General features: G+C 46.5%; 1 protein-coding gene across 1 annotated transcript in view; it reads left to right on the top strand.

Moving 5' to 3' along the window:
- Window positions 1-7: 7 nt before the first annotated feature.
- The window catches only part of COL6A6 (collagen type VI alpha 6 chain), a 110,004-nt gene continuing 84,911 nt past the window's right edge, over window positions 8-25,100 (top strand). Inside the window, exons 1-5 of the mRNA XM_073333281.2 lie at window positions 8-385; window positions 18,479-18,574; window positions 20,496-21,104; window positions 21,695-22,303; window positions 24,411-24,971. Coding sequence (XP_073189382.2) covers window positions 18,508-18,574; window positions 20,496-21,104; window positions 21,695-22,303; window positions 24,411-24,971 — 1,846 coding nt within the window. The 5' untranslated portion in view covers window positions 8-385; window positions 18,479-18,507. The remainder of the gene's footprint in view (window positions 386-18,478; window positions 18,575-20,495; window positions 21,105-21,694; window positions 22,304-24,410; window positions 24,972-25,100) is intronic.

Below are 25,100 nucleotides of genomic sequence, written 5' to 3'. Positions count from 1 at the left end.
TTAAGAAAACATCAGCACCCTTTCTAAAAGCTGCTGAGAAAAAAACCCCAAGGCTGCTACCCAGCCCTCAGCTGCAGAATTTACAGGAATAACTGATGCTCAAAGTGAAAATCAGGTTAGTAAGAAACCCAAGAAAGTGATGAAGCCCTGAGCTTCACCCTCACAGCTGCTGCTGCTGCTGGCAGTGAACTCAGCATTGAAGACCAACCTTCTTCACTGTGTGAGGAGAGAGGGAGAGATTATTTCTGGTGGTTTGGAAGCTTTTGAAAGATACATATTTTAATTGTCATCATGTCATCAGTTGCTTTTAAAAGGGATTCAGTCTTTGCTGCGCCACTTTGGAGGGTCTAAAGTTTTGAGCTGATAAACATCTTCCCTTTATGTGGTAAGTATCACAAGCTGTCTTCTGCATTACCAAGGAAAGCTACAAAATTACATTTCACTCTGTGGCAAGTTTTGCATTTAAATATACTGTTAGTCTGAAATTTTCACTCTGAAGTTTTGATAATATACAGATTTTTCTCTCAAATCTCTTGAACTTTGATTTGTATATAGATCTATCAGTATAATCTTTTTCTCTCTCCCCCCTTATTTATATCATTATATATAGGCAATGTGTGTATACATATTTAAGTTTAACTTTGTAATTCTGAATTTCCTGAGTATGCAATGCTTGTTTTTAAGATAATTACGATGTTCTTGTAATGTTTTAGACTCTTAAATTACTGATACGTTTGCCCAACCCTAATGCCAGATAAATGTTTTACTTTTTTTGTTCACAAATATAGTAAAGGGGAAGGATGCTCCAGTGGCTAGGGCACTAGCTTAGGATGTAGGAGATCCTGCTTCTATTTGCTTCTCTGCCATGGACCTCCTTTGTGACCTTGGGCAAGTCATTTAGCCCCTCTGTCGCTCACATCCCCATCTGTAAAACTGGAATGATAACACTTCTTCATAGGGGTGTTGTGGGGATAAATACATTCAAGACAGTGATGTGCTTTGAGCTTCACAGATAAGAAGTGCTATATAAGAACTAGGCATTATTATTAACACTCCATAAGGCATCCATTTCTTTTCCCATCAGATACCAATAAGCCATATGTACCCTTTTAGTCATACTCGCACTCTTAACACAAAAATCAACTTCTGTGATGGTAAGGTGGAATGATGTTACATGTATATGGACTGTATGAAAGTCAGATGTGCCAGTTTCTTGATACAAAAGTGTATAAGGTCGAAACTAAGATTTTTGAAACTAAGAGCACAGGTTTGCTAAAATTGGGGTACATATGGCTTTTCAGTATCTGCTAGAGATGGAAGTGAAAGAGTTATTGATGATGTTGTAGGGTATGAGAAAGTGGCAATGAATGCCAGAGGCTTTTCCCTTCATATCTTATATCAATGTTTTTAAAATTTTGGGTGAGTATGATATGTCCTGTTGCCATCTTAACTATGATGAAAGTTTCTGCTTGTGTTAATGTATATAAAGCTATACATATACACACTGTACTTTTTGTATATTAAAAGATGCTGGTTTGCAAATGAAGGCGTTACATTCTTTGAAAATCTAATATCCCCAAGATAATTTCATTCTTATTCTGATCTGGATATTTCACAAAACTCCAGCATTTCTTATTTTTTAGTATTTTACTTTTACAAATCAACTTAATATATAGATTATGAAGAATTCCCTAGGTTTGTCTAATTTATAATCACATTTTTTTCCATTTATGCTCTCATTTGAAGATATTGAGGAATGGTAGTAATTTATATTTGATAAATTATTCCACTAGAACAGTGGTGGACAACCTGCGGCCTGCAGGCCGCACGCGGTCCATCAGGGTAATCCGCTGGCGGGCCACGAGACAATTTGTGTACATCGACTGTCCACAGGCACGGCTGCCCGCAGCTCCCAGTGGCCGCAGTTCGCCATTCCCGGCCAATGGGAACTGCAGGCAGCCATGCCTGCAGATGGTCGATGTAAACAAACTGTCTCACATCCCGCCAGCAGATTACCCTGATGGGCCGTGTGTGGGCCACAGGTTGCCCACCACTGCATTAGAAATATATGCATCTAAAGGAAGGTTTTTTTAACCTCATCTAATAAATGGATATTTTAGCCTGATGACTTTAAAGGCAGGGATTACTAGGTTCCTCAAAACTGCAATAAGACTTGATACTAAAAAGTGACAAGTGTGTTTCACTCTTCAGGTCTTGCTAGGTCAGTGGTTCTCAACCTTTCCAGACTACCGTACCCCTTTCAGGAGTCTGATTTGTTTTGCGTACTCCACGTTTCACCTCATTTTAAGACTACTTGCTTACAATCAGACATAAAAATACAAAGGTGTCTCAGCACACTATTATTGAAATTTTAGTTTGTACTGACTTTGCTAGTGTTTATGTAGCCTGTTGTAAAACTAGGCAAATATCTACATGGGTTGATGTACCTCCTAGAAGACCTCTGTGTACCCCCAGGGGTTGATAACCACTGTGCTAGGTGATCCCAAAATTGCTGTGTTTACAAAGAGCTAGACTTTGTCCAGGACTGCATAACCACTCAGGGAAACATGATCTCCCTTCTGCCTCTGTCTAGATCTGGGCATGGAAGGGGAAAGCGATAATATGCCTGGCTTGTTCTCCCAGAGTGAGAGACTTTCTGTAGAGAGCAGAAAGAAAAACAGGTACGTTGGTGTGCTAGGCCAGGAGTATAATTTACCAGTGATTGTAGCTGAGTAGTAAAAAGCAGAATCCCCAATAATATTGTTCCAGCATTTTGAAATAGTATTGAATGTTTGCTATAACATTATATTGCCATCATCATTCAGTATAAAATGTAGTATTAGAAATTAATGATCAGCCCCCTTTCCTCCATTGCATTATCCCCCCTTCCTACTACCCACCAGAAGCTCCTCCTTGGGTGTATTGCAAAGAATGGGCTCTGCAGGGACTCACGGAGAGGGAGGTCCCATTCAGGAGAAGGATGGGCCCATATTAGTGGAGGCGTTGAATACTTTTAAAGAAAATGCAAGTGTTTCCCAGAGGGGCAATTTCCTTCCGTCACCTTCCATGCCTCCTCCACCCAGAGGCTTTTACTGCTCCAACTCCCCTTCCTGGAAACTTTTTCTAACCCTGCCCTTCCATTGTCTTCCTGTTGAAAAAGCCTGCCATTACATCTGCCCCCAAAACCTAGGTCACCAAAGGCAGGCCCCATGCAAGGTGTACTATGACTGTGACACTGCATTGTTTGCACATTCCTAGGAGGAGCAGTTCTGCTCTCCTCTTGTGCAACTGCCTTCCCAGTGGGTATCTGTGATTATAGTAACAGTTGCCTGAAACAGCATTTACTTCCACTTCCTGCTTGAACCCCTGTGGCCCTCACGGGTTTGTTGGTTAGTTGGCATGTTTAGGTTTTGTTTCTTGTAGAGATGGGCATGCCTGGCCGATGGCAGCCTGGTTCCTGCAGAAGGAATGTTGCCACGGGGGCTAGAGGGCTGCCAGAGGAGCAGCACCAAGAAAACACCCTTTAGTGGGATGGGAAGCTTACTCTTCCCTGTAGTTCAGCAGACTCTATGGGGCTGAGAGGCAGCACCCTTCCCTTCTTGATGGCGCTACCAATCCCTCCAACTGAGGGGACAACTCAAAGGTAATCCCCTGAGTTGAAATTTATTGGCCCCCTCTCTCCTGTCACACGAGCATTTCTGGGGAGTGTACACTTCGGCTCTTTGAGTGTAGATTTTCTGATGCGACAGATTGTCAAGGTTCCTTCCCCACTCTGAACTCTAGGGTACAGATGTGGGGACCCGCATGAAAGACCCCCTAAGCTTATTTCTACCAGTTTAGGTTAAAACTTCCCCAAGGCACAAAGTCTTTGCCCTTGGATTAGGAAAATGCTGCCACCACCAAGTGATTTAGACAAAGAACAGGGAAAGGACCACTTGGAGTTCCTATTTCCCCAAAATATCCCCCAAGCCATTACACCCCATTTCCTGGGGAGGCTTGAGAATAAACAAGATGAGCACAAACCCGTTGGATTTTTAAGACCCAAAAAACCCAATCAGATTCTTAAAAATCAGAACTTTATTAGAAGAACAAAAAAAAAAAAAAAGATAAGAGAACAACTCTGTAAGATCAGAATGGAAGATAATCTTACAGGCAGTCATTCAAAACAGAGAATCCCTCTAGGCAAAACCTTAAATTACAAAAAGACACAAAAACAGGAATACACATTTCCTCCAGCACAGCGAATTTACAAGCCAAAACAAAGAAAACCTAACGCATTTTCTAGCTAGATTACTTACTAACTTTACAGGAGTTGAAGGGCTTGCATCCTTGATCTGTTCCCAGCAAAGGTATCACACAGACAGACAGAAAAACCTTTCCCCCCCCACTCCATATTTGAAAGTATCTTGTCCCCTCATTGGTCATTTTGGGTCAGGTGCCAGCAAGGTTACCTTAGCTTCTTAACCCTTTACAGGTTAAAGGATTTTGCCTCTGGCCAGGAGGGATTTTATAGCACTATGTACAGAAAGGTGGTTACCCTACCTCTTATATTTATGACACAGATACAAGTACAGCCCTTGTCCTTACGGCATTATCATTCTGTCGGTTGACTCTCCCTTTTACTTGTGAATTTTGCTTAATTTCTCCTGTTTCTCCTTGTGGAAACTATCAACAACCAGCAGAGTTATGTTGTGGGGTGCGGAGCTTAATGCTTTCTAATTGAGATTGCTACAGCACATTGGCTACTCCCGTTATGGGGTAGAATATCTCTTTTGCCTGATGTAACCTTAAATTAAAATATTTTCAACAGCAGAGTCCATATTTGTGCCATGTGGAACGTGCCCTTCTTCAGCAGTCACACAATCCTCTTTTTTTTTTTTAGGAGCTCCATTAACTGTTTTATGAAGCCTCTGCAGTACTATTTTTATACTGCAACAATGTTAAATTATAACTGTCCCAGAACCACAAAGCAGAAGTGATGGGAATGTATCCATCAATGATGCTATATTTCTGAATTCGGTACAATATTTTTTAACAGCACAAGGAGTTGGGAGAAACATTTCATAAATTGTTTTTCTTGTAGTTTTCCTGTAAAAAATATTAAACAGGCTTTGGCTAGTCGCTTCTATTTTGAAGGAAATCTGAGTAATGTTTGGCAACAAAATTTTAATGAAACAAGCCTTCACATCTGTCATAGAATCGCACTTTGAAATTCATGATCAGTTTACTCTACAGCAAGGTGTTATGTATAGTTTCAAAATATGGGAAGAATAGGTCCATGATCCAGATTTATATATATAAAATAAAAAATTATATATATATAAAATAAAAAAACATCTGGATCATGGACCTCTTTTCCCCACATTTTGAAACTATGCATAACATCTTGCTGTAGAGTAAATTGATCAAAAATATTTAAATAAATGGTATTCTATTATTGTTTAACAGTGTGATTAATTGCATGATTAATCATGATTAATTTTTTTAATCATGGTCAGCAGCAAGTTCAGGTAAATAAAATGTAATTAGGGCTGTCAAGCGATTAAAAACATTTATTGTGATTAATCATGCAATTGATCGCACTGTTAAACAATAATAGAATACCATTTATTTAAATATTCTTGGATGTTTTCAAATATATTGATTTCAATTACAACACAGAATACAAAGTGTACAGTGCTCACTTTATCTTTATTTTTGATTACAAGTATTTGCACTGTAACCCCTCCCCCAAAAATAGTACTTTTCAATTCACCTAATACAAGTACCGTAGTGCAATCTGTTTATCATGAAAGTTGAACTTGCAAATGTTGAATTATGTAAAAAAACCTGCATGCAAAAATAAAACAAAGTCTACTCAGTCCTACTTCTTGTTCAGCCAGTCACTCAGACAAACAAGTTTGTTTACATTTGCAGGAGATAATGCTCCCCGATTCTTGTTTACAATGTCACCTGAAATTTCAAACAGGTGTTCTCATGGTATTGTTATAGCCGGCATCGCAAGATATTTATGTGCCAGATGTGCTAAAGATTCATATGTCCCTTCATGTTTCCAGGGGACATGCATCCATGCTGATGATGGGTTCTGCCCAATAATGATCCAAAGCAGTGTGGGCCGATGCATGTTCATTTTCATTGTCTGAGTCAGATGCCACCAGCAGAAGGTTGATTTTCTTTTTTGCTGGTTCGGGTTCTGTATTTCTGCATCAGAGTGTTGCTCTTTTAAGACTTCTGAAAGCATGCACCACACCTCATTGCTCTCAGATTTTGGAAGGTACTTCAGATTCTTAAACCTTGGGTCGAGTGCTATAGCAGTCTTTAGAAATCTCACATTGGTACTTTCTTTGCGTTTTGTCAAATCTGCAGCGAAAATGTTCTTAAAATGAACAATATGTGCTATGTCATCATCCGCGACTGCTATAACATGAAATATATGGCAGAATGGAGGCAAAACAGCAGGGGATGTACAATTCTCCCCCAAGGAGTTCAGTCACAAATGTTAATTAATGCATTTTTTTTAAATGAGCATCATCAGCATGGAAGCATGTCCTGTGGAATGGTGGCGAAAAAGGAGAATATGAACGTTTGGCCTCTCTGGCACATAAACTCCTTGCAGTGCCGGCTACAAAAGTGCCATGCAAATGCCTGTTCTCACTTTCTGGTGACACTGTAAATAAGAAGAGGGCAGCATTATCTCCTGTAAATGTAAACTACTTGTTTGTCTGAGCAGTTGGCTGAACAAGAAGTAGGACTGAGTGAACTTGTAGGCTCTGAAGTTTTACTTTGTTTTGTTTTTCATTGTAGTTATGTATCAAAAAAAATCTACAATTGTAAATTGCACTTTCACAACAAAGAGATTGCACTACAGTATTTGTATGAGGTGAATTGAAAAATACTATTTCTTTTGTTTATCATTTTTACACTGCAAATATTTATAATAAAAAATAATATACACTTTGATTTCAATTACAACACAGAATACAGTATATGAAAATGTAGAAAAACATCCAAAATATTTAACACATTTCAATTGGTATTCTGTCGCTTAACAGTGCGATTAAAACTGCGATTAATCTTTTAAATCATTATTAATTTTTTGAGTTAATCACGTGAGTTAACTGCGATTAATTGACAGCCCTACATTTAATAGAATGAAACTGACCCTGAATTTGTAAAATGTCTCACAAATCGCAAGATTGAAAAAAAGTTATGTCGAGCTTGCCTCCTGCCTTTTCTTCTTATAAATGCAATTGGACAGTATTTGCATGTGCTGTGAAAATTTATATTGTCTGTCAAGCAACAGATTCTGTCTGCTTTCCAAAAGATTAGTATTCCATTCGCTGTATTTTCTACAGCCAAACATAGTTTTCAAGCCACTGACAGTGTGTAATTGGACTACATTTTTTTCAGGTGTTACTTGCCACTGTTGTGATTAAAGAAAGATAATAAAGTCAGAAAACAAAGCATGGAATCTAAACTATGCTGGATAGTGTAGTTTTGATTGACCTTCATAGAGATTGGCTTTGTCACACAGATTCCAAGCCTGAATTCATCTCTGCTATACTGATGCAGAGCCCTGCAATGGGACTAAGAAGGGAGGCAATGTGATTCCTCTTCCCTGGGGCTTCAAAGAGCTGGTTAGTCCCCCAGTACAGTTTAGGGAAGCCCTTAGCATTGGCTTAACTTGAACCCAGCTGACCATGGTCTGTATGTGTCTTCTGGCAGCTAGGAAATAGCTGTCAATAAGACTGCCTCTGCCACATCTCCACCCACCCCCAAAATGCTCTGGTACACGCCCTGTACTGGGGACTTACATAACAGGGATGGGGGCATGGAGAGCTTGCTGAACCAACTCTACGACTGTCAGAGAGCTCCTTGAACACAGGATATTCTTTAATGGTCATTACAGATGTTTTGCTTAGAGGTGTGGCCACAGGAGCAACTGTTCATTCTGTCATTGCCTCAGCCTGTTGGCCACTTGGCAGGGCTCCTTCTGCTTGTACTGCCCTGCTCCTCATCTTGAGGCTGCCTGCTGTGTCCCATTCTCCACTGGGCCGGAAGGACGAGGATTTGTGTTAAGGCTGTTAAGTGTATGGCAGTTGCAGGTATAGATCAGAGTGGAGTTTTTTGAGTGTGCATACACCCATAATGCAATTTCCCTTTACAGGTCAGTTTATTTTATGGACTCAGTTCTGATTTTAAAGATGAAAGGTCACACATCACTGACAGTAGGGTCAGCCTTATGCAGCTTGTCCCGCTCCCTCCACTATCCTCCACCGGAGTGGAGGACCTTGAAGGGTGCAGACTGATGTTAGAGTCCAGTGTTTGTGGAAAGGAGATGGAGGATGCAGATCATCCATGCAAGGAATCTGCACCAACTGCATGCCCCAGCACCTCCCTGCATCACAAGGCAGAGAGCGTCTTTGCTAGGGATGGTAGTTCCAAAATAAAGCAGATTCATTGGGTGATATTCCCTGTGAGAGTGGCTACAACTGGTGTACAGATGATGTAGCTTTTAGTCTGTGGTAGTTGCTGCAAAGTGGTTCATAACCAATCTCTCATATGCTTCCTCTAGAGGGTAGTCCATTTACTCCCAACTGTGCAGTGGATCCAGGATTTGGACTTATGTGCACATTGTCATAGTAAGTGTAGCCACAGCCCTTACAAAGCAGACATTGATTAATAAAGGAATAAGCTACAACCAAAACAAGTTGGCTTCCATCTGTTGTGGGACCAGAGATTGCACCTTTGCTGGGACTTTCAGTATAACACAGACATCTAGTGGCCAAATAACATAATGAGCTCCAACCTTGTCCCCGTGGGTCCTGCACTTCCAGGCGGTTTATGCTAGTTTCAGAGACTTACTGCAACCCTCCACGTAGCCCTTCTCTCTCTAGGGACAGGGATACAGTTTATTGAGCCCTTTTCATCATAAGCCAGCAAGGAGGTTGGTGAGAGAATTCCCGCAGTCTCTGTTGCTCCTACAGCCTTATACCAAAACAGTTTAGCCTCCTGTCCTGATAGGGGCCTGTTTTCCCCTCCCAGGAGATGTTTCTGCAGTGGCAGGTCGTGGGGGGAACCCAGGCCCACCCTCTACTCCAGGCTCTGGCCCAGGGACCCTAATGATAGTAGCTGTTAGCAACCAATCCTTCACTGCCAGAGTTACTACATTTCCCTTGGCCACTTCTCTACAGCTCTCCTACTTCTCCCTTATCTTAGAGCTCCCTTACTAAGGGCTTGAGGGTGTCTTCATTAACCAGCCCTTCAGCCACACTTGCTCTCCTCTGCTTGACTGGAGTGAGCCCTTTTATAGTATCAGAGGGGCCTTAATTAGAGTCAGGTGGTCACATTAGCTTAATGGCCTCACCTGACTCTTTGCAGGTTAATTGGAATCAGGTGTTTTTATTAGCCTGGAGCAGCCCCTGCCCTGGTCAGTCAGGGAACAGAAACATATTCATCCAGTAGACCTGCTTTCTGTTCCTCTGCTGAACCCGACTGGCCTGGAGAGAGGAGGAGACTCCTGATCGGCCTTAGGCTCTTGCTACTGCTGCTGCCGCCACTTCTCCACCTGCTCCCCTGGCTGGGCCGGACCGGACCGGACACCGCCCACCCCCCTTCTCTCCTACCTGGTCGCTGGCTAGCGGCTGGACTCCCCCCCTCCCCCCCGACACACACATACCCTTGGGAGCTGCTTCTACTCTAACTACAGCCCATTGTGGGGGATGGCTGCTGGCCCGCTCCCCAGAGCGGGAGAGTGAGTGACCCTGCCACAGCTGTTGCTACTGCTGTGGACACGACCACCACCACCTGTGAGGGGTCCTTTCTGCCTGCCCGGACCACCACCTGGAATTGCTGGTGCTGCGGAGCTTGCTGCTTGGAGCTGCTGGAGCCCCAAGGAGGAGGAGAAGAGGACCATCTACCAGTGGGAGAGCACCTAGAGACTTTGCAGACCACTGTGGAGGGGGTCTTTCAGACTGAATAACTTCTGAACTGTACTCTTGTGGTGGGGGTTTTGACTGTGTTTGTAGGGACACAAGGGGTGTGGTGTGGAGCCTTTCCCCTGATCCGTCTGTGTGTCCCCACCCCCAACCCTCCCCGCCTCACCACCGTTACCCCCTCCACCACTCCCACTGGCTGTTTACCATCTGCCTCAGCTCCTACCTCTGGACTCAGCTGCTTGCTTGGCTTGCCACGCCCTGCTTCCACCGTTTGGGCCTGAAGCAGCAGCCAGCCCACACTGACTCTTTGTGCAAGCCCACATGGGTGCACGTGTCCCCCCTTGGATTGCCCACCCCACAGCTTTGCCCCTTGCTACCTGCCCCATTTGCCCCCTTGCAGCCTTTGCCCCTCCCCTTTGCCCCAGCCCCCCTTACTAGCTTCAGGTTGTTTGCCTGCCCTGCCTGTTTCCCTCTGTAGCCTTTGTTTGTTTGGCCCGCCCCAGCCTCTGAAGCTAGCTCTTTGGTTTCCCTGTCCTACCTCCAGCCTGTTTAGCCCCTCGCTCTGTGTGCCCGTGCCCCCTCCCATGCGCTTGTGCCCCTCCCCATTTTAGTTTGAACCCCCTGCACTACACCCCCCAATGCTGTTGTATTCCCCCCTCCCCTAGTGCAGCTAGAGGAGCCAGAATCCCACCCTCTGTTGGTGATTGACCCCTAGCCCCTGATTTGCCACCCCGTCCAGCCCACCCCTTTTGACGTCCTCCACCCTGGCCTGCAGCCTAGCAGGGAGGATTGGCTGACCTGCTTCCCCTTTCCCCTCTTTTTTCTGGAGTCTCCCCTTCCCTCCCTGCTCATGATGGCAGGGGACGAGGCGGGTGGGGCTCCTCCAGAAAACCCCGTTGCCCCCCTGCAACTTCTACCTCCACTGCCACAGCCGAACCACCTGCTACTGCCCCCACTGGGGCACTGGCAGCAGTGGACAATGGGGTGACCTCCGCTACTGCCACGTCCCTCACCCCTTTCGACTCTGGGGAAGCCCCCCCAGCCAGTGGGAAGGGTCAGGGTAAAAAGAAGGGTAAGGGCCCTGCAAAAAAGGCCAAGCCCTCCATGGTAGGAGCTGCCCCCACTGCTGCGGCCCCGCCATCGGCCACGGCATCCCTCCCTGCTGTTCCCTCCACCAGCTCTGTGGGTTCCCCTCCCCCGGCCCCCAGGGCGTACGCCCAGGTGGCGGCAGCCCCCCAACCTGCCGCTACATCATCTCTCCCACCCACTGCCTCTGCTACCATCTATAGTGGCCAGGGCCCCTTCCCGACCTTGACCAGGAAGCACGGCGTCTGGTGCCTGCCTCGCCCCATGTAGAGACCTATGTGTGGGCGTTGTCATGGGTGGAGGGGCCCATGGCCATTGTGGTGACCTCCAAAATGTACAGAAAGGTCGTCTTCTTTTTGGCATCGGAGACCACCACCCAGGAGGTGGTGGAGAAGGGCCTGATGGTGGGGGGGGGGGGTGTTCGTCCCCGTAGAGCCACTACAGGACCTGGGCGTCCGTCTGGTCCTGACCTCCGTCCCTCCCTTCCTTCCCAATGCCGCCCTGTTACCCGCCCTCTCTATCCTAGGGAAGCCCATTTCCGTTTGCGGCCCAACGGGAGAGGGCTGACAAGACCCTGCCCACTGTCACGTCCTCTTGTTCTGCTGCCAGGTGCAGCTTCAACTGCCACCGGCAGCGCGTGACGGGGAGGCGCTCAAGGGGTCATTCCTGGTCCCCTATCAGGGGGCCCGTTACCAGGTGCATTATTCTACAGGGGAGGCCCGGTGCTACCTCTGCCGGGCGATGGGGCACATCCGGAGGGACTGCCCCTTGGACCAGCAAGGAGGGGCATCAGGGACCCCTGAGCCCCGGCAGGGCGCCGGCCCCGTCCTCGCCGGTGCCCCTGGCTGCCCAGCGCCCGAAGCCAGCCCTCCTCCTTCCCAGTCCGCCACTGCTCCCACTTGGGCCCAAGGGGCACCTCCCCCACTATGCCTAGATGAGCAGGAGAGCCCCGCCTCCGCTGCATGCAATCTCGTGGGGCCTGTGGAGGAGGGTGCAGCAGGGTTACCGCTGGGCATGCTCCCTCCCATTAACCATTGCTTCTGCTCCCACCTCTGAGGAGCCCCTGGACTCTTCCACCAACCCGGCTGCAGCTGGCACCCTGCTGACAGCCACCGAGCCTGCTGAGGCGATGGCCAGTGCCACGCGGCCAGGACCCGAGCCACCAGGGGCACCCCTCGATGTGCTCCTCGTGGTCCAGTACCTGGGCGACTTGGCGCGGGTGGAGGCTTGCCAGGCCATCTATTCGGCAGCCTCTTCCGCCCGGGTCAACTGGGTCAAGCACTCTGGCCTGGTGGTAGGGGACTAGTGGCAGGCGAGCTCCCTCCCACCCGCGCTTCAGGCCATCCGGTTGAGCGAGGGTCCGCTGCTCTACCTTGGCGTCTACCTTTCTGCCACGCATTCCTCTCCGCTGGAGAACTGGCATGGTTTAGAGGGCAGGTGATAGAGCAGCTCCAGAAATGGACAGGACTACTCCAGTGCTTCTCCCTTTGAGGGAGAGCACTGTTGCTTAATCAACTAGTCATGTCCATACTTTGGTATCAGTTCAACACCCTGGTCCTGGCCCTAGGTTTCCTGGCCAACCTCTGGATATCAATTCTGGAGTTCTTCTGCCCAGGACTGCACTGGGTCTCTGCAGGTGTTCTCCATCTACCCCTGGAGGAGGGAGGGCAGGGCCTGAAGTGTCTCCACACTCAGGTCCATGTCTTCCGCCTCCAGGCACTGCAGAGGCTCCTTTATGGTGCAGGTAGTCCGGCATGGAGCATACTGGTGCATGCCTTCCTCCGCCGCTTCCGAGGGCTCCGATATGACTTGCAGCTCCTTTATCTCCATCCGAGTGGTCTTCCGCAACACACCTCCCAGCTGCCAGTCTTCTACCAGGAACTCCTCCGGACATGGAAACTGTTCTCAGCGACCAGGTCCATGGTGGCCACCGTGGGGGCAGATCTCCTCGCGGAGCCCCTGCTACACAACCCCCAGCTCCGTGTGCAGGTGGCGGAGTCCCCCTCGGTGTGCCAGAGGTTGATCCTGGCAGAAGTCACCAGGGTCAGAGACCTCCTGGATTACGACCGGGGAGACTGGCTGGATCCCCTGATGCTTGCTCAGCTCTACAGGCCTTGTACTCCCCGGCGCGTACTTCAGGAGGTGAGGGCTGCTTTGCCGCCCGCTGCTCGGGTTTACCTCAACTGGGTCCTAGGAGAGGGCACGCCCTCCACCCCAGACCCTCTGGAACTTTTCATCGTGCCCCTACCCCATAGAGCCAACCAACTCCGCCCCCCCACCCCCTGTCCCTTCACCGTGAGCTGGCGGCATGATTTGCAGTCGGTCTGTTTCCAGACTGTGCCAAGGAAACCTCTATACACGCTCGTGCTCTACACCCTTCACATCTCACCCTCGCGTCCCGCCCTGACACGAAGTGGCGGGACCTCCTGCCACCTCTAGAGGGTGAGGAACCCTGCTGGGCCAGCCTATATTCCACCCTGGTCCCGAGGTCTGCCGGGGATATCAGTTGGCGGCTCCTTCACAGGGCCATGAGCATGGGCGTTTGCACAGTTCACCCCTATCCAGACACCTGCCCCTTTTGCAGCATGAGGAAAATCCTGGCGCACATATACTTAGAGTGCGCCAGGCTGCAGCCCCTATTCTGGCTCCTCACATATATTTTGTTAAGATTCTGGTTGCATTTTTCCCCTCACCTCCTTATCTATGCACTCCCTATCCGTGCCCCTCTAAGTCACGGGACCGCCTGGTCAACCTCCTCCTGACCCTGGCTAAAGTGTCCATCTATAAAACCAGGGTGAGGAGGTTGGCCGATGGAGTCTCCCCTGACTGTGGGGCCTATTTCCGACCCTCCGTCCATTCACGTATCCGGGCAGAGTTCCTCCGGGTGGCGTCCACTGACTCCCTTGATGCCTTTGAGGAGCAGTAGGCACTGTCCGGGGTTCTCTGCTCGGTGTCCCCATCTGGTTCCCTTTGTTTGACCCTTTAACCGCACTCCTGTACCTGCTATTTCATTAGTTGTCCCCTGTAATTATTTGGTTTCCAGATCCTGTGGACCCCTCTTAGGCTGGGGGAGGGATCCTTTAGCAGTGGGCGGGCAAAGCCCGCCCTCTTTCTAGATCCCAATAAGGCTACTCTGCTGTACCCAACTGGCCTGTGTCTATCACATAACCTATAAGTAAATATCGTGACACAGAAGTTAGTACTTCCATAGACAAGTAACTTAGCAACAAGTTTTTACAGACTCACAGGACTCATGCTCTTTCTTTGCTCCGAACGGTCCCTGGGAGGAACCCCCTTCATTGTGACAGTCCTTCTCAGGAGTCCACTCTCTCGGGGCTTAAGCTGTACGCTCCACCGCCTCTTGGAACTGCACCTCTCTGAGCGGTCAGCCTGGGGCCTCCACATCCAGAGGGAATAACGGAACCCTGATCTCTAGACTGCAGTGACTCAGCCAGTGTAAAACAGACGGGTTTATTGAGCGTCTGTAAAAAGCATAAGAGGCTCTTGGGCCTAACATCCCTCAGCAAAGTACATCTAGGTCTTGTGTCACAATGGAATGCAGAGAGCCATTTCATTGTACAGCTACCACTATAAATCCCTATTCTCATTTAGCTGTTTTTTATTTGTTTAAATATTATGTTTTAATAGCTATACAGAAGGGACACAGGAAAACACCCGTAAAACATGAACTCTTAGGAGTTTCTTTATATTAAACCTGAAATGCAGAGAAATATGTAGTTGGAAGGGACAGTGGTAGCATTTAAGCTGCCTTTCATCATTGCAGAGAGCCTCATGTGCAATAATAGTCATTATTATTTGTAGTGATCTTTAGTAGTATAATGGTATGCAATTACATTGTAAGGCAATATCTAAATCTTGGCAGGCCAACAGGTTCTCTCCAGGGCCAAAGGGCTCTTCAGGGTTTGCTCTCTAGTAAAAGCACAGCAATTACTGATTCCGTATGAGGAGAGATTAATAAGACTGGGACTTTTCAGCTTCGAAAGGGGAGATATGACGGAGGCCTATAAAACCATGACTGGTGTAGAGAAAGTAGATAAGGAAGAGTTGTTTACTATGTCTCATAACACAAGAACTAATCACTTTGGGATCACCAAATGAAATTAATAGGCAGCAGATTTAAAACAAATAAAAGGAAGTATTTCTTCACACAACGCACAGTCAACCTGTGGAAGTCCTTGCCAGAGGATGTTGTGAAGGCCAAGACCATAACAGGGTTCAAAAAAGAACTAGATAAATTCATGGAGGATAGGTCCATCAATGGCTATTAGCCAGGATGAGCAGAAATGGTGTCCCTAACCTTTGTTTGCCAGAAGCTGGGAATGAGCAACAGGGGATGGATCACTTGATGATTACCTGTTCTGTTCATTCCCTCTGGGGCACCTGGCACTGGCCACTGTCAGAAGACAGGATGCTGGGCAAGATGGACCTTTGGTCTAACCCAATAGGGCTGTTCTTATGTTCTTATGCTTTATGTTGCATAGGCACCTGATTAAGCGCCTGATTGAAAGTGTACCCCTTTAAATTGAAATGTATCCACACAGCCTAGCTCCAGTGTGTTTAAATGTAAATGAAAAAGATTCTAAATGAAATACACGTGAAGTTCATTTATCCAAATGACTTGGGGGAATGTCTGATACCTTTGGGCATTGGGATTAAGGGAAATGATATTTTTAGCTGTAGTTTCACAGTGAAATTTCATGCAGTCACTGTCCATGATGACAGACTGCATTGAGAGTCGAAGTTCTGTACACAGCTGAAGTGGAAGTGTTTGTTACTCACCCAAATAACTAAAAATCCTGATGATCTGAATCAGCGGTGTGTTGCCCCATGCTCATTGGGGTAATTAGGATTTTCAGTTTCCGAGGGTGTGGGGGAGAGAGACAGGGAGTAGTTGCAGGAGACAGGAGCCTACTTAGTACTCCTTGAGTGTGGGGAGCTGGGTGGAAGATGGGGGCAGTAGAGGCCCAGGGAAGCAGGATATGATTCCCCCCAAGAGCCTGTCTTGTCCCTGCCTCCTTCTGCCTGTGCTCAGCTCCTGCTCCCAGCTGGGGGGCTCTGCTGTAAGGTTGGCCCCATGACTCATCGCTGACTCTGTCTCTGGGTCTACCCTGTGGTCCTGGGCGCTCCGAATCCTGTGCTTCCCTGCTCAGCCCTGGCTTCAGTGTGCCTATGCTGAGCCATCTCTGAGTGCCCCCGGTGTCCCCCGCCAGGGCCTGGCACTTGCCGACTCAGAGGATGCTCTGGAGCTGGGGAGGGAAAGGGGCCAGAGCCATGAATGAGGGACTTCTGTTTGGCCCACGAGGCACCAACTGTTCCTTCCTGCTCCCCACTGGTGGCTCTGCTCTAAGGGCAGCTCCACGACCTGGCTTAAGTGCGCCCTGGACTTCCAGCAGCTCTGGCCTTTGCATTCCCCTGCCAGGCGGCCCCTTTCCCTCTCAGGCTGCAGAGTGTCTTCCAAACCAGCAGGTGCTGGGCCCGGGCAGGGCACTTGGAGGCAGGTCAGCAGGGGGATGCTGCAGCTGGACTGGGCAGTGGCTGGAGCTGCTGGGAGCCCGCTGTCCAGGGCAGAGCTGGAGCCAGGTAGTCGGGGCGTCCCTACAGTAGAGCTACCAGCAGGGAGCAGGATGGAACAGCTGATGCCCAGTGGGCCAGATGGAAGGCCCTCATGGGCTAGACCTGGGCCCAGGCACGCCACCGATTGAAGAACACTGCAGTATTTCCTAATGACCCTTCTCAAGGGTTAAGGCCCCATTGTACTGTGCACTGTCCCTCCCCCAGACAGGTTGCAATCTAGCAGTTAGAAAGTACGGGACAGGAGAATAAACTGACAAATGGGAGGGGCAGTGAGAGAAGGAAAAACTAACAGTAGAGCCAGGGGCAATGGGAGCTGCGGAGTTGACGCTCGAGGTGGGGGCAGCGAGCGGAACTTCCCTGATTGCCCCTGAGCAGAGCAGCCACGGGGACATGCTGGCCACTTTCAGGAGCTGCATGGAGCAGGGCAGGCAAGGAGCCTGCCTTAGTCCTGCAGCACCACCGACCAGACTATTACGCCCACCAAAGCTGCCAGGGTCCCCTTTCGATTGGGTGTTCTAGTCGAAAACTAGTTGCCTAGCAACCCTAAGCCAGGCACATTTGCATAACTCAGCATGGTCTCAGTAACAGCTGGCTGCCAGCCTAATCAGTCCCAGGTGGCAACGGTTTGTAGGCTTGTATCTTTTAAAAGTAGGTTTCAAGGAGGAATCTCAGTGAGAATAAGGTGATGGCTTGTGAATGTTGTCAGAAGGTTCTTCCCCAGCATGTGGGGTGGCATGGGAAAAAGCAGGAAGGTGCTTCTGTGACAAGCAGATAAATGGATGCTCAAGGGTATCACTGGCAGAGCGAAGGTGAGGGTCAGGGCCATAATAAGAAACTAGATTTGAAAGGTAAGGTGCCGCTGCTTCAGTGGAGAAGGGGAAGCCAGTGGAGAGGTACAAAGGGGAAATAATGTCATTAAAATCACCTTGGAAACATTTTAAATAGCTATGAAGCGGGAAGGTTGGAGGCATCAGTGCCACACAGCTGAGATTACAATAATTAATGTCTGATTTTATGGTGTAGCAGGGCAGTCACCCCGCTCTGGTTCAGAAAGGGTTAAAAGCCGGCCCTTGGAGAGGGCTGGGGCTGGGAACCAATCAGGAAAAGGCTGGGAGGCAGCCAATCAGGGCCAGCCTGGGCCCTATAAAAGGGCTGCAGCCTTGGAAAGAGATGGATCTGGCAGCTGGATAGAGAAAAGGGTACCTTGGACAGCACAGTGCTGGGAAAGGGCAGGAGGAGGAGCTGGGGGAGCTCCAGCCTGGCAAACCCTCAGGCAGAGGCCTTGATGTCAGGGCCAGAGGTTGTATTAGGGCTGTGGGGAGGCATCAGGTCCAACTCCCTGGCCGATGATGAGTGGCCAGTTCAGACTTCAGTTTGCCCCTGAGGGAAGGGGCTAGATGAAGACGGGCAGTGGGTCATTGAGGTGAGGTGGGCTTAGGGGACTGGGGTTCCCTGGGGAGAGGAGGACCCCATGTGCGTGGGCGCTGCTGAGGGAAAGTACCCAGGAGAAGGGGCAGGGAGGGGACACGGTGCCTAAATTACAGTGGTGGAAATTGATAATGATAAGACAAAAAGCGACAGGAGGAGGCGCACCGACACTGAGATGAGCTAATTCCCGAGGTAACTAGCAGGAGGTGCCGTGGCGGTGAGTGCACGCCGTGTTACACGTGGATAAAGAAGACAGTGTATCCTTTACTGTTTTCCTGTTTCTTTATCTATATTGCTTTCGGTTCTTATAACAGCATATTGGGATTGGACTACATCTTTCCCAACCCTATAAGTTTCCTTATACTAATGCATTATGCAGTTATGTTCCAGGGTCTTTGTGGTATATGGGATTTTTATTTTATTTTTTCCAGAATTAAAGCTTGGAACGTTCATTCATAATATGAAGATGTTGCTGACTTTGTTCCTCTTCCTTATTGGGAGTCAAACTTCAGTAACTCAGACACCTGGTATTTCAGTATCCTTTGTATTCTGTTGTATTATGTGATTTTTTTTAATACAATATTTAGTCCTCAATTTTCCCAATTGTGAAGCCTGAGACACTTGTGTCAGGATCTCTATATCTTATGAGACTTTGTATAATAGACTGAAACTGTGTTTGGATAATGGAGATGGACATTAGATTTACATATTAGGTTGATCAGTGCTATCATAAACCTTGACAGACTTATATAGATTAGGGCCAAATTCAGAGGTGAAAATGCAGATAGTGTATAAATGAAGCCCACACATGTAATTAAGTTATTTTCAAGGGGGTACCTGGGATTTAATTACTCAGCATGTGCAAAAGGAGGATCCAGGCCTGCACCCTACTCACATGGATTCTGTTGGGGTCACTAGGATTCTACATGTAATGTTCTGCAGAACTGGGTCCTTAGTATAAATCGCAGGCACAGCGAGACCTAAATTGTAGCATTGCATGTAGTGTAAGTTAGGGCAGAATTTGGCCGTGGAGGGGGCCAGATCAATGTGATTGATAGGGTGGGCATGTTGCACAATTTAGGAAAGTTGCTCAGGAGGAAAGTGGGGCCCAATGCTGCAAGGTGATCTTCTGAGAAAAACTGAGGGCTTTCAACTCCTATTGACTTCAGTGGAGGTTAAGGATGATTAGCCACTTGCTGGAGGCAATCAGCACTTGTGACAGGCACGTAACTAAGCACAGAGGAATCAAGGCAAAAAGAAAAAGCAACTTTTGCCACTTTGTGGCATACAACACAATGAGATTCTGAAGAGGGTTGCGCACTTAGTCCACAGTTGCCATAGGATTCCATATGGGAGAGAATATACGTTCTCAGGAATGTGACAGATGTCATCTACTGTGGTGTAAGTTAAAGTAGGAGGAAGGGTGCTTTATTTTAACCCTTCTGTTTGTCACTTAAGGCTGTCTGGATCACTGACATATCCTTGAAATCTACTGTATTAAGGTAAACTATGACTGTGCCAGTGAAGAGTATGGGGATGACAGGAAGAGGTGAAATTTTCCCCATCCAAACTGGTGTGACCATGTAAAGCTGCAGCTCCTCTTCTCTCACCCCAATACCTTGACTCCTCCATAAGAGGTGGAGTAGTTGTCTCAGCCCTTCTTAGTTACTAGCACTGGGAATTGGGGCCAAAGGATAAGGTTCTGCCTAAATGTGGATTTTGGGCGCCACCTCCATCCCAGCCCTCTGCAGTAGAGTTAGTATGGAGATTCTTTTTGCGGTGCACAATTCCTTGCAATTCCTGAGCCTAAGTGGTTCAGGGGACTTTTCATGGGTCCTCCACACTAAGGGTGAACTACACTGTGCCATGTGCTGAACTGAATGTTAGCAAAAATAACCCAGAGTGCATTGTTTGTGGCTATGGGGTGGTGACTACAGGCAGATGTGAAAGCAGTTAGCGCTTAGAGATATTTCTCTAACTGGAAACACTAGATAATGTAAAAGCGGCAAAGAGTCCTGTGGCACCTTATAGACTAACAGATGTATTGGACCATAAGCTTTTGTGGGTGAATACCCACTTCGTCAGATCCCATTCAGTAGAAATACCAAAAAAAAATAAAAAAATTTAAATCTCAAAAAGGAAGCAGAATTGCTGAATAGCTACATCTCCTGGGAAGTCCTAGGTACCAAACAGATGGTAAATTCCCATCTTTGTAATCTTTCATGATATTAAAATAAGCTTAAAATATGAGAGAGAGAGAGAGAGAGAGAGAGAGAGAGAGAGAGAATTCTTGGGCTTAGAAGGATATTTTTCAGCTTTTGGACATTATGTTTCTGGATATCTCTGGATAAATTCTTCTGTGAAGCGTTGCTTTTATCATCTGAGTATTGTAGAGTTAAAGGGTAAGAAGTATGTAATAACATTTAATTTTCTGGGGTTCTTTTGCAGCCCCTACATCTGCAGATATTGTCCTTTTGGTTGACAGCTCTAATAGCCTGGGAAAAAAGGCGTTCCCCTCTATGAAGGCTTTTATTAGCAAAATGATCAGTCATCTAACAGCAACTCCTAACCAATACCGTATTGCACTTGCCCAGTACAGTGATGATTTGCACACTGAATTTCTGTTGGACACCTATAAAGCAAAGAACCCAATGCTGAACCATGTCAAAAAGAACGTTGTATTCAAGGGTGGTTCAGTAAAAACTGGCAATGCCCTTCGAAAAGTTCACAGAACCTATTTCAAAGGACCAGCTAGCGGAAGAGACAAAGAACAAATTTTGGTAATCTTGACTTCAGGGGCATCAGAGGATGCTGTAGTAGAGCCTGCCAAGATCTTGAAAAGCAATGGGGTAAAAATCATAGCCATGGGGATTCATGATGTTTCTCCTCAAGAACTGCAGTCAATGGCTACACCTCAATTTTCTTATAAATTTCGCACAGTGAGGGATCTCAGTATGTCTTCTCAAAACATGACCAAGATCATTGAGGATGTTATTCAAACAGATATTAATGGCATAATACCAACAGATATAATTGAGAGTGTTCCTGAGAAAGAAGGTAAGGAATGCAAGGCTATGAAAAAATTGTGATCATATTGGTTGGAAGAAGTAATTCAGTGTTAGAAAGAAAGACACCTTGAACATTTTGGGCTAAATTTTCAAAATATTAAATGACATGCATATTTTAAAATAAGGAAGAGAACAGACATGTACATGACCAGGTACCTGTGTATACAGAGAGGCATGTAACACTGACATTTTGAGAACCAGTGCCTATCTGTTCATGACTTTTTGCATGACTAACTCCGGACTCCACAAAAGTGAATGGAGAGTGGGTGGAGTGAAGCTGTAACTATTCTTGCAGATTTGGTAATTTTCAAGAGAAAATAGCTCTTGTTGTTGGTTCATGCCCTGAAACAACTAATTAATGGGCATTTTCCTTTGGGCTTCCTCTGACGTGGCTGGTATTGACCACTGCTGGAGACAGGATGCTGGAGTTAGGTAGACTGCTAATTTGATCAGTATGGCAATTCCTGTGTTTCTAGATAAATCTGGATGAGGGAAACTATTTTAGAAGACTGTTCCATGGATTGGCCAAGAAGTAGACAATTAATATTGTGTCATTTTCCCCCTCTCTTCCCACTGCAGTTTGTAATTCTGTTGCTGATGTTGTGTTCATAGTAGATGAGGGTGTTTCAAAACCAAAATCTGAAGATATTAAAAATTTCCTGCAAAATACAGTCTCCATTCTTGATGTGAAGAAGAACTGTACAAAGATTGGCCTAGTGACATATAGCAGTGAGCCACACCTGTTATCTTTATTGAGCAAAGAAACAAACAAAACTGCTATTCTGCAGAAAATAAAGGGCTTTTCTCCGAGGGAAGGAAAGGCCAACACCGGTGCTGCCATTAATGCTACAAGGAAAAATGTCTTCAGTGTAAAATTTGGAAGCAGAAAGGCCCAAGGAGTAGAGCAAATAGCCATTCTGATCACCCACAGACGCTCTGAAGACAACGTAAGTGAGGCAGCTCGTGATCTTCGGAGAGCTGGTGTGACTGTATTCACCATAGGCATTGAAAATGCTGACGACACCCAGCTAACCCAGATAGCATCATATCCTCAACAGCAATATGTTACTAAGCTGACGGCATTTTCTGACCTGCCAGAACAAGCCGGAACTTTACAAAAGAAACTCTTGAATCAAATTCAGGACAAGCTGTATGTCCAGACTGAAAGAAAAGAACTACTTAAAACAGGTAAACCTTTCCCAGTAATTGTATTTCTATCTTTTCTCTAGGTGGAAGATTTTTAAGTAGAGATGGTCCTGAACCAAAAACTGGATCCAAACCCCCCTGAACTTTTGATCTAGTTCCAAACTTTAGCCTTTGAGGAAGTGCAGTTCTGTAGCTGAAACTGGATCCAAACTGTAGCTCAGACCCATCTTCTTAACATATTGACTGGTTCATGTTGTTTTATTGAATTCATGCAAAGATTCTGCATCACGGTCTCCTAGTGGAGCAATTTATGTCTTGGTGTCAGTGGGACTCTGCATAGGTGTAAAGGAGGGTCCATGCTAACAGAACCCAGTATGGGACTGGTGCCTAAATTATTTTATTTTCATTGGGTTAGCAAGTGTGGTGTGGGTTTTTTTTGTTTTTTTGTTTTTTTTAAGGTAAATAGCTTTTTTTTTTCAGACAGCATCATTAATGTGCATAAATGTTTAGGTTGCATTTCTGGTGTCTGCTGGCATGGTTGTGGACAGTTTTTTATAGTCCAAGCAAACACAGCCTGGAGAAGCAAGTTTTTACAGCTCCAACCCCAGAGTTTTGTCATCACACTGGTTGAAAAACAGAGGCTGTGTGCCTGGCGGGGTTCCCTTCATCCCCTCATCACCCAAGAAGATAATTACAGATGCCTCTGAATGGGGTTAGGGAGCTCACTTGGATAGACAAGGGAGCTCACTTGGATAGGCTCCAGGCTCTTGTACCCAGGAAGAATCCAAGCTAAACATCAACCTCCTGACACTCTGGGCAGTGCATGAAGGCTGAAAAAGATTCCTGCCACTCATCCATATCCTACATTGTCAAGTCACATCTAACATGACTACAGTACACTATATCAAAAAACAGGAATAGGGAGGTCCACTCTCCTTTGCACAGAAGCAGTCAGTCTCTGCAGTTGTTGGCCAGAAGAGTAGGTGAACTTGGGACCCTTAAGGTGGACCCTCCTACACAGTCTTCCATAAGGATAAGATTTCTTCGAGGTTACACCCTATATTCATTCCAAATGTTCCCTCTGAATACCATTTAAATCAGGTCATATAGCTAGCTATTTTCCGCCCCAAATATTATGCCACCAGAAAAGACAGGGAGCACCATTCTGGATTGTCTGAGCCTGAGCATTCTACCTGCAGACGACAGAACACTTCAGGGAATCTCCTAATCTAGTTGTCTCCTTTGCTTCCCCTTTCATACGTTTGAGATTTTCTAAATGGATTTCAAGTTGCATCAAGCTGTGAGTTGATGGTGACCCCTCCCACACAAGGTGTACAGGTTACATCAGTGGCTTTGCTTCATGGAGTTCCCCTTCTGGAGATCTGTAGAGTGGCAACATGGAGCTCTATGCATTCTTTTACTAGGCATTATGCCCTAGAATGAGTTTCGTCAGCAGATGTATCCTTTCAGATTGCAGGATCACGCTGCCAAACACATCAGGGTTCCCTGCACCATTGAGTACTGCTTGTGAGCCACCTTGAATGGAATACGCATAGGGACCATCATTTGAAGAAGAAATTCTGCTTACTTACCTTACAGTAACTGGTGGTCTTCAAGATTTGTGGTCCCGATCCGTATTCCACTACCCACCCTCCTTCCACTCTGCTTCTGATCCCTTCCTTGGATTATTCATGGTAGAAAATGAACTGGAGAGGTGGTCAGTCCATGTGGTCCCTTATGCCCTCGACTTGGAGCACAAGGAGATGATGGGCACTGATGTGGACCAAGAGACACTGCTGTTGAAAAATCTTCTGGTCTTAGGCACATGGAGTGCATACACACCTCGAGTGGCGTACAGATAGGGATCACATAACCTGAAGAACTCCAGGTATCATAAGATAAATAACCAGCATTTCTAAGCCATTGTTACTTTACATTGAGGTTGCAGCCACGTTGCGCCATGATCACCTCACTCTCTGGCAGATTTTCTGCCGCTGTGGAACTCCACCTGGGTTTGTGTCATTGTATAAATACTGGTTGACTCTGGGCCCTAATTACATGTCTATCTGCTTTGGTGCTTCTCTCAATGCTTCTCTCTTTAAATTTTGTTCTCGCACTAATGCTGTATACAATTTCTTTTTCCATGTAGGATGTATGGACACAGAGGAAGCTGATATTTATGTGCTCATTGATGGCTCAACAAGCATTCATCCTAATGACTTCGGAGACATCAAAAAATTTTTGAAGGAAGTGGTTAAGATGTTTAACATAGGGCCGAATAAAGTTCGCTTTGGAGCTGTGCAGTACTCAGATGTCAAAAGACTGGAGTTTGAACTTCATGAATACAGCAAAACAAACGATTTAGAGACTGCCATTGACAACATTAGGCAAATATATGGGAATACCTATATTGGAGAAGCTTTGACTTTCATGCAGCCACTGTTTAAAAAGGCAAGGGAGCAGAGAGCTGGCAGGGTGCCTTGTCACCTCATTGTCCTAACGGATGGGGAGTCACATGACAGTGTGAAGGAGCCTGCTGAGAGCCTGAGGAATGAGAAGGTTAATATTTATGCCATTGGTGTAAAAGATGCAAATGAAGGACAGCTACATGAGATTTCAGGGTCAGAGAGCAGGACTTTCTTTGTGCATGAGTTTGACTCTTTGAAAAACATAAAAAATGAAATTGTTCAAGGGATCTGTTCTGGAGAAGGTAAGGAAAATTTTGATTTTGCCCTTTGAACTCAGAGTGCTAATTGAACACAGCGCTCCTCTTCTATAACAAGCAATTTCAAGTTCAAAACATAAGCATATTAGTCCAGCCTGAATAACTGAAATGTAG

The sequence above is a fragment of the Lepidochelys kempii genome, chromosome 2 (assembly GCF_965140285.1).
Source record: "Lepidochelys kempii isolate rLepKem1 chromosome 2, rLepKem1.hap1, whole genome shotgun sequence".
Classification (NCBI taxonomy): Eukaryota; Metazoa; Chordata; order Testudines; family Cheloniidae; genus Lepidochelys; species Lepidochelys kempii.
This window is presented reverse-complemented; position numbering and strand designations above follow the sequence as displayed.